Source organism: Pseudonaja textilis, chromosome 1, assembly GCF_049901715.1.
Source record: "Pseudonaja textilis isolate UNSWEBS1 chromosome 1, rPseTex1.2, whole genome shotgun sequence".
NCBI lineage: Eukaryota > Metazoa > Chordata > Lepidosauria > Squamata > Elapidae > Pseudonaja > Pseudonaja textilis.
Window position 1 is genome coordinate 81,032,514 of NC_141990.1, and position 9,434 is coordinate 81,041,947.

The 9,434-nt window shown below is 34.7% G+C and overlaps 1 protein-coding gene across 3 annotated transcripts in view; it reads left to right on the forward strand.

Annotated features, from left to right (window-relative positions):
* Positions 1 to 8,825, forward strand: part of SYNE1 (spectrin repeat containing nuclear envelope protein 1) — a 212,762-nt gene extending 203,937 nt beyond the window's left edge. For all 3 annotated transcript variants that reach the window (XM_087939369.1, XM_087939379.1, XM_026705017.2), the window contains 2 exons: positions 1,294 to 1,352; positions 7,958 to 8,825. In XM_087939369.1, the coding sequence (XP_087795495.1) occupies positions 1,294 to 1,352; positions 7,958 to 8,204 (306 nt within the window). In that variant the 3' untranslated portion in view covers positions 8,205 to 8,825. The remainder of the gene's footprint in view (positions 1 to 1,293; positions 1,353 to 7,957) is intronic.
* The last annotated feature ends 609 nt before the right edge of the window (positions 8,826 to 9,434 follow it).

A 9,434-nucleotide genomic window follows, 5' to 3' on the forward strand; every position in this document is an offset into this window, starting at 1 on the left:
CAAACCTACTACAATTGCTATTCTTTAATTCTCACCATTAAATAATGATGTCTCTGAAGGGAGAGGAAACACGCTACGTTAGTCATGAAACCAACTATTTTCTTCATAAAAACATAAATTTCCTCCAGTCCACACATGCACACTTACAAGGAATAGCAATACTATTCCAAGTGTGCCAATTTGTGTTTTACACAATATTCAGTTCCTTTTCTGCAGCTCCTGCCACTTTCCACTCTTCTTTTTCTGTTCCCAAAAATAAAGAGCGTGTACTATAGTATATCTTGTCCTATGCCTCACTTTGACTCCTGGAGTGCACTTGATTTTAATTTCTCTCCTTTTTTAAATTATTATTTTATTTATTTAATTATTATCCAGCTTTCCTTAACGTTTACAGAACTGTCAATTTTCATTTGCTTTCTTATAAAATTATATCTTAGTTCTGTCATTATGGCCTCCCAAAATTGATTTCACTGCCTTTACTTGTTTAAGAATATAAAGGAACACTGGCTTTTCAAGAGAGAAAGCTACAAAAATCCCAACAGCTGTGGTTCCTAAGTCATTATTTTTAATTGTGTTAAATATTTGTAAATACGCTTCATGTTCATTAACATGAAAAGAATTATTAATTTACTAGAGCAAGGAACTTTTACAAAATAATTGTTGGAAATATATTTCCAAGTTACATTTTTATAAACAGTAGTTTGTTTCTTAATGCTATATGTGAACCTAGCCATTATGATATTCTCATAGCTTCTTCCCTTACTTGCCAGCTGTAATCACTTTGGTGATAGTCCAATTCCTGGTTACACACATAATCTCTGCTAATGTTGTGTCTATAGCATCTTCTGCACAGCCAGGACCATATTCAAACTGGACCAAAAACTGTATCAATTATGAGAAATACAATATTGGTAGTGTAAGACTGAAACTTTATTTAATCAATTTCTAAAGTGGACGCAAGATAAAAAAAAATATATTTTTAAATTAAACAGTAAAGTAGACAAAAATATTTCCCACACGTTTTTAAAACAGAAAGCTGCATTGCATTTCCCTGTATATATTGCTTTATTGGCTAGCTAGAAAGTCATTTTTAAGTTTACATTGTACGTTCTGTTTCACCTTCAATTAAAAGTGGGAAAAGAAAAGCCAGTTTCCTTGATTCATGGGAATTAGTACCTTCATTTGATTTTGTGTTTCCTTTGCTGCTCTTTTTAGTTTGATTTCATCAGTAGCTTGTCTTTATTTGCCTGGACTGAACATTCTTCTTTCTTTACCCCTGTTCATTGCAAACAGCCACGAGGCAAATGTAATGTCTCACAGCCTGGACCCTCTGTCAGCAGTCCGCATAGCAGGTACCTTATTCTCCTAGTTTCTGCACTCTGTTCTAGAACTCCGAGAGGATGATGGAAATCAACAACTTGAGTATTTTTTTCTATGATTATTAATTTTTCCTCCAGTCAAAATCTGATTTGAAACAGTAAAATTGCTCTTAGTTTTAACTTTGGCTTATTCCAGCAAATATTCCTTATCTAAATTCTTTAGATGCATTCCAACACATTGGTATTACATTCATGATACTGCATTTAAAATACAAATGGAGATTCTGTTCTCAGATTAAAGGCAAAAAATTTCTTTTTATCATCCTCTTTGTTTCTAGAGATTAAATTAAAGCAGGCGATAAGCCAAAACAGCATATCTGAATTCAAAAAACCCACAAACCTGAATAAAAATGCTTTTAACATTCCCTTTTAATTCTTTTCCTAAACTTATATTCCTCAAAGTTTTGTTCCGTTTGTGGGTTTTCAAATTTCATGAGCCCAACCAAATTTCAGAAGCTGAAATGAAGATGGCAAATGAAGGTATGGCAGAAACACATCTTCACTCTAAAACAGCTTCCTTGCCAAGCCAGCATCCTTACTTCACCTTTAATCTTGCTTACTTAGGACATTCTGAAAGAAGCATAGGCACCCTCTACCTAGCTACTAAAAAGCAGATTTAACAAATGAAGCTTTCAGTGTTTACACCTGTCTAGAAATCTGTCTTGCCTGCAGCTAACAGTGCTTCTGCATTCCGTTGTTGTGAAATATGTGTGCTTTTATCTATTTATAATCAACAATTTACTTTTCATTCCTGGCTTTCTTTTCTTGCATGACCCAAATTAGAATGAAGATTCCAAAACGTATAACCACATTTATATTCTAGGACACAGGTGTCAAACTCGCCGCAACACATTGCCATTATGTGTCATTTTGTGATGTTTTTCCCCTTCACGGAGGTGGGGTGGGCATGGCCTGTGCGTGATGCATCCAGCCTGTGGGCCGCCAGTTTGACACCCCTGTTCAATGTCAACAGTTGTTGTTTAAATGCAAATGGCACAACATAAAATAAACATGGAACGTCAGAAAATATAGATCACACCGCTTACTAAATCCCCACAATCAGTTATATCTCCTTGAATTATGTGCAGCTAAAGTTTGCATGGACAGTCTTCATTTTATTTCACTGGAACAGGCACACTAGCATTTGTTGAATTACGTTTCCAAATGTGTTGTTTGGGTTAAATTATTTTATATAGCAAATCTATAACTTGTGAAAACAAAAGCAGAAGCTGCACTCAGCATTTGGCAGCAGTCCATCCCTAGATAGATATAACGTTTTTCCCAGCAAAATGTCTTGAAATGTGGGGGCATGGAGAAGAGTAAGGAATGCTAACCAGCATTTATTACCATTTATTATTCATAATGCCTAGCGTTTTTCAAAAAAAAAAAGGTACAATTTTGTCAGCATAACTGAACCACTTTACTGGCAAATAAGGCAGAAAATGTACCAAGCCATCTGCTTATTGTTCCACTTTTTATTATCCCTTGCAAATAGAACCATTCTTCTTCATGCATTACGTTTGCCCTTCTGCTTAACTGCTATCTTTTCAGTTGCATTTTGTTTTTAATCAAACATCAAACTAAGATATACAGTATACCATTTTTTTTCTGAGGCTGCACAATTTTGGCCACTCCAAAAGAATGGCCCACCCGACAGAAATGGTGCTATTATTGATGCAGTTGAGGAATGATAATGGTTTTAGGGAAATAGAGAAATTGCAGCTTGGGATGTAAGGCAAACACTGTGTCTGTGGCCAATTTTCTTCCTTCTCTCTTGACAACTATGTAGCATTTTTCTGCTGCTTTTGGAATTATAGTGAGCAAGCTGGTGCATTTCTGGAGCATTTGGCAGCTCTTTGGAATTTGCCCGCATTCTGGCTTGTGGTTTCCATGCTGTCCTCTCAGATCTGCTTTCTCCATCAGTGTTTACTAACACATCTGTTAGCAGTACAACATCGGCGCAACACAAAACCCAATTTGTCATCCAGACAAGCATGGAATACAAATAGGTTTCTACTGAATAGAAAAGTTAATCAAGCATATAAGCCAGACAGGTTGTGGTTGATGTGTAATGCAGTTTTAACTGATAAAAGGGGCCGGGCTGTCATTGTGTCCTTTAATATTTTGACATGCCTCTGATCTAAGCACCTTGTGTTTGATCTTGCACTGGATCAGCAATCTTTAGTAGAATAGACTTATGAACTAAAAACTAAGTCATTTAACCCACACAATTTTAAGTTAGCCGGACAGTGATTTAGATGAATAAATATGAAAGCATCTCATTTGTCCATTACAAACATAATCTTTTGGTTCTCAGATCAGACTAAAGCTACCAGTTTCATGCCATCCTATTTGGCCTTTCAACAACTACATATTATTGGAATTTAGCCATGGATTTAATTCTGTGTAACTATTTTATGTAATTAAAGATTAAAGTGATTGTATCATTTTCTCCAGGGTGTTTACATTAAAGGGTGTCTTAAACTACCTGTTTAGAACTTGGTGCCAGTGATCCAGTCTGAAGTCTTAGAACCTGTTCATCAAGTACCGTGCTCTTTCATCTCACTTTTGATATCTTATTTCCCAGCTTCTGAAGGAAATAATTTTTTAAAAGGCAATGATTATATGGCCAGAATAAATTGCAATCAGAAATCATTTTTTGTCTCACATTAGTGTGTGGCATTGTCCAGAAGTCCCAGTTTTGCTGTTCACAATTACAAAATGTGTGTTAATCTACTTCAAGTGATTTGGCTAGATATATATAATTATCAGAACTATTATAGGTAAAGATTGCATCTTAAAAATGTAGACAAATGGGAGGGAAGCATTTCTGGGCAAACAGGGCAGTTAATTAATTCTGCAGCATTTATCAAAGCAAAGGAGTTCACATAAAGCTTAGATTTCCCATATGTCAAATGACTTTATTCCTCCATATACAACATCTAGAGCTTTTATTTCACTAGCATAGCCCCAAGGGGAGTTCCTACCAGAACTGCTTTACTAAAGTAATTTTTTCTAGTGGCTGCTTCTTCTGTTTACTGAAATAGCCTGTTCGCTACTGTTCTGGCAGTGAGGAGCAATCGGGGAAGAGCATGTACTTCTCCATTAAAGAAGTACAAAAAGAATTAGTGGAACAAGAATCTTCTGTCCACGGAAAGTTTTTCCTGGCTTCAACCCAGAATCAGAAAATGATATTGTTAAGCCCATGAATTTTCAAACTGTTTTTTTTTTTTTTTTGCATATACCTGAGATATAACAAGATCTTGATGGGATTCCATGAGACAAAAAAAAAAAAGTTAACTTGAACACAGTCAAATTTTTGTCACCAGATCTTTGCCTCCTAAATCAGGGATTTGGGGAAATGTTTATTTATTTATTTTTTAAAAAGTAACAGGTTTACATTCTTAAAGTTTGAAAGCCTGTATTTAGCCCTAAAACGTTCACTGATTTATTTAATCTAACATTACCCACTTTTTAGATTTTAGTAACTAGAATTTGGTATATAGATATATTTTTTTTTATTATATTGAGAAGTTTACTATAAATTTCAACTTATCTTTTTAATTTTGTTCCTAGAAGTATAAAATACAGTTGGATGTCTTTGTTATAACATTAAAAATCCCAATTTAGGTCACTGTACTATGTTTTCGTTCTTTTAGTTTTTTTCTTCCTGATACATAGTAATTATATCAGATTAATATCTGTTAAATGTTTAAAATTCAATTCAGTGGAATTGTTCAGATCTCATTAATTAAATTGCTTCAGAATATTGTTATGATTTGCAATCAATGGCAAGAAATAACCACACAACTACCGGTTGAATCCAGACTAACCTAATTAGATCCCACTGAAATCATAATCATTACAAATTAAATTCTACTAAATTTAAGTAGAATGAACCGCATAAGCAGATAGACCATCTGAGATCAACTTACAATCTAGCATAAGGAATTACAAATCTAAAATGAAAAAGAAAAGAAAGAAAAAAATTAATTCAACAATTAAAACTGAAATGTTTTCACACATTGGCAAGTTAAGGCTTGCCATTCTTTATCTTTATTTTTTCGGGAAACTAAATATCATTTGGCAATAAATAAAGAATCTCGAGGAGAAAAAAAGCAGATGTCAAACATGGGCTTGATGATTCACAAAAGAATTGCATAATAGATATCTGAAGAGGTGTACGTGCAGAAATCAAAAACAGAGTTGGGAAATGGCCATATTCAACATCAGATGAATTTAATTGAATGGGAAAAATGAGGGTGATGAAAGCAAAGGTGGACACAAATGATCACTGTCTTTAGAAATAAATAAGTATGATATCAGATTGCAAAATAGAAACAAACAGCCTTAAAAGAAAAATGAAAAATGTCTAACTTGCATTATAATAATCCAAAGAAGAATATAACCATGTGAATAGATTCAGGGAATTTTGGTGTTCATTTTCATAAAATGCTATTTGATGCAGAAGGTGTCCCATGTTTCCAGTTACCTTGACTACCTTCTTATTGAGTACTTCTTGAGGTTCTTATTCAATCATTTTGGATCTTCTATTTATTCTGCCTTACATATTCCTCCTCCAGTTGTTCCATTACCTGCTGTTCTAAGACAGAGAATTAACCTGATTTCTGCAGCCTTTCTAGAAGTAAACAGGAAGAAGTGTTGATGTTGGTTCAGAAAATAAATGTTCGTTAAAGAGAACAAATATTTCTACAGTATTCAGAAAAAAACAATCCTAGAATTCTACTTTCAAAGAGAGTGTCAGATAACTTAAAGCAATAATCAGTCAAAAGTACAAATCTCAAATGGTTTACTTTTAAAAGAATTAAACACCATTATTTGATGAAAATCTGAAAGTAGAGTCTCATGACAACTTAATTTGTGGGACTGCAACCAGGTTCTCTGAGCTAAGACTCACAGATGAAGACAGATTTGAACCCAGTATTTCAGTTCTGAATATTTTAGGGAATTAAGTACAAGGACTATGCATCAGGTATTCCAGCAGTGCAAAATCATTACAATGGAGGAAAACCAATTGCTACTCTTCCCTGTGCAATCCCTGTGGCATATGCAAGTAATCCTCAATTTATGACCCCATTCTTTATGTTTTAAGGAAAATAAATATCATCTGGCCATAAATAAAGAGCCTCGAGAGAGAAAAAGCAGATGTCAAACACGGGGCCTAAACTTTATGTTTACTAAGAGAGAAATTTGTTAAGTCAATTTTGCCCCATTTACGACTTCCCTTTTTTTCAGTGCAGTTGTAACTTTGAATTGTCACTAGACAAACTTGAAATTTGAGGGTTACCTGTATGTGCCTAACTCTAGCATATAAATACAATCCATACCTCCCTTTTTTTCAAAAGATTTGTGTAATCAGAGCCTGTGCTCTTTGCTGCACTAAGTGCAAATGGTAAGGAGGACAGCAGTACACACATACACATTGCTAGGAATAAGTGAAAGCCATGAAAATAAAGCTGTATTATCAATACAAGAGTCTATGTACAGTCTCAGGTAGAAATTAAGTAGCACTGCCTGTTCCCTTTGTGTGTATTTTGGCCAATTGATTTCTTTAAGGTCTTGGAAGGCTGGGTTTAATTCAACTTTAATACAGAATGCTCTGATGTTGCTAAATGTACCATCTATTTTCAATACTTTCATAATCCAAGGCTCTAAAATACCAAATGATGCCACTTCCCCTCTTAACCTTGGTGGTGTTTTGTGCATAATCTGCAACTTTTATGCTTTTAATCTTGGATCTCTTTAATTAGCCCTAGCATTTTAAACAGTTAATCACTTTTCAGCTTTGGATATTCATGTCTCCATTTGTCAGGTGAAACTTAGCAATTCATGATTTCTTGATGTTTGGAAGGTTAGGGAGATGCCCTAAATTGCCCCCTAGTAATCAAATGAACATAAACACGTCCTTTAAGATTAACAATGCTGCAGTCATTTTGATGAATTGCTAGATATAAAGGTGGATAGATCTTCTAAATTAGAAATAAATGCTTGTCATGGCAAGCAGAAAATTATTCTTAGGTTTTGCTGAATAATTTTTTTCTAGGGTTATAAATTATACTACAATAAAAGAGAAAAAACATTATTGGTTTGATGCTGATTCAGTGCAAAAAGAGGCTATAATATACAATATGTACTTAACTGGATGATAATATCTTCTAATTGTATATTGATATATTACTGTACTCTTGCGAGAACATTTTTTAAATAAAAATCTGGGCAGCTTCCTAAAAAACATTGTTAACGGACGGATCCTTCAATCTAGCTCTTAAAATTATGTATTCTAAAGCCATATCACTTGCATCAATAGACATTGATACGATAAAGTCTATCTTAAATTAGCGTGACAGATGGTTGTTGTAGTTGCTAGTATTGGAGATATAAGATAATTTTTAATAAAGACGCATCGGATTTCTGAGCCTCACATCCAGCAAATTTGTAATCACTAATTATGAATGCACATATATTTTTACAATAAATAGTATTTGGGGAACACACTGATCCAGCTACCATTTTCCAGAGTTGTGTTGGCTTATTTCTGTTTTGGATTCTCTCTTCAGGCCCACAAGAGGTGGCTCCGGTTCCTCCCGTTCTGAAAACCAGGGGCATGAGTCACGACCGCGGCACTGCTTCTTCCTCAGGGTGCTGAAAGCAGCTCTTCCTCTCCAACTTCTCTTGCTGCTTCTGATGGCCCTTGCCTGCTTGGTTCCTGCGAGTGAGGAGGACTATAGCTGCACCCTCTCAAATAATTTTGCACGTTCCTTCCATCCTATGCTTAGATATACAAATGGCCCGCCACCTTTATGAAAAGATGGCCTCAGCTCAATATTTCAAATTCAGTACCCAGAATTCAGTAGGATTTCATGACCTCCCTGCTCATATAAATAAATGAAATGTCTGTCAGTAAGAAAACGAGCCATGGAATACATGAATTGGGCCGTTAAAGGCTTGCATCTCTTCCATGGACTTTGACTTAAGTAATAGAAAGTTTTTCTCCACAAACAGCATCCTGGATTTTTCAGCTAATTTTATAATTTTGACCATCACTCTATACGATACCTAGCGGAGGGCTTCAGTTTGAAGAAGGATCAGTGTTTACTGCTCATTATAGAGCTATTACACAATCTTTACTTAACTACTCTACTGGTATTTTAAACTAAACTTACATATAAATCTATATCCTTGTAAGGAACAAACTGGAGTGATTTTAGAAACCATTGTAACATACAATTTTAAAAGCTTGCAAAGCAGCATATTATTTTCCCCATTTTTGGTGGGGTTTTGAGTGAGGCATGATGTTCTAATCTTTGCTTTGAATGCACAAATTGTAAATGGCACATTTTATAGTTTAAAAAAAAATGTAAGAAATCATGAAAACTTTATGAACAACCATGGATATTAAGTATTAAAAATATTTATGTATGTACAGTTTGCTAAGACTAGCGTACTTATTTCTTGATAGAGAAACCAGGAAATCTATTGTCTTCCTTCTTTTTAAACAATATGTTTTGGAGCAGTGTGTGTGCGTATATATATGTACGTGTCTGTGTGTTTTTTTGATTATGTGCCATCAACTTTGCAGCCACATAGATTTTCTCTATGATAATCTGTCCCTATCAGCTCTGCAAAGTAGTCCAGGCAAGAAACACATGCAGAAGTACCAGTTCTAATTTTATTGTAAGGTTATTATTAACAGAATCTTGCCAGTCTGAAAGTACACCTTTCATCCTGACAGTCCAAGAAAATAGTCCAAATGTCCCTTCTGTGGACTGATTGATTGATTGATTGATTGATTTGATTTGTCAATTGCTTACAAGATAATAGGTATAAGTATATACATAGTTATGAATACATGAAATAGGTACATATAAGAAAAATAAAAGAAACAATAGGACAGGGATGGTAGAAACATTGGTGTGCTTATGCACGCCCCCTACAGGCCTCTTAGGAAAGGGGTGAGGTCAATAGTAGACAGTCTAAGGTTAAAGTTTTGGGGGTTTGGGAAAGAAACCACAGAGTCAGGTAGCGTATTCCAGA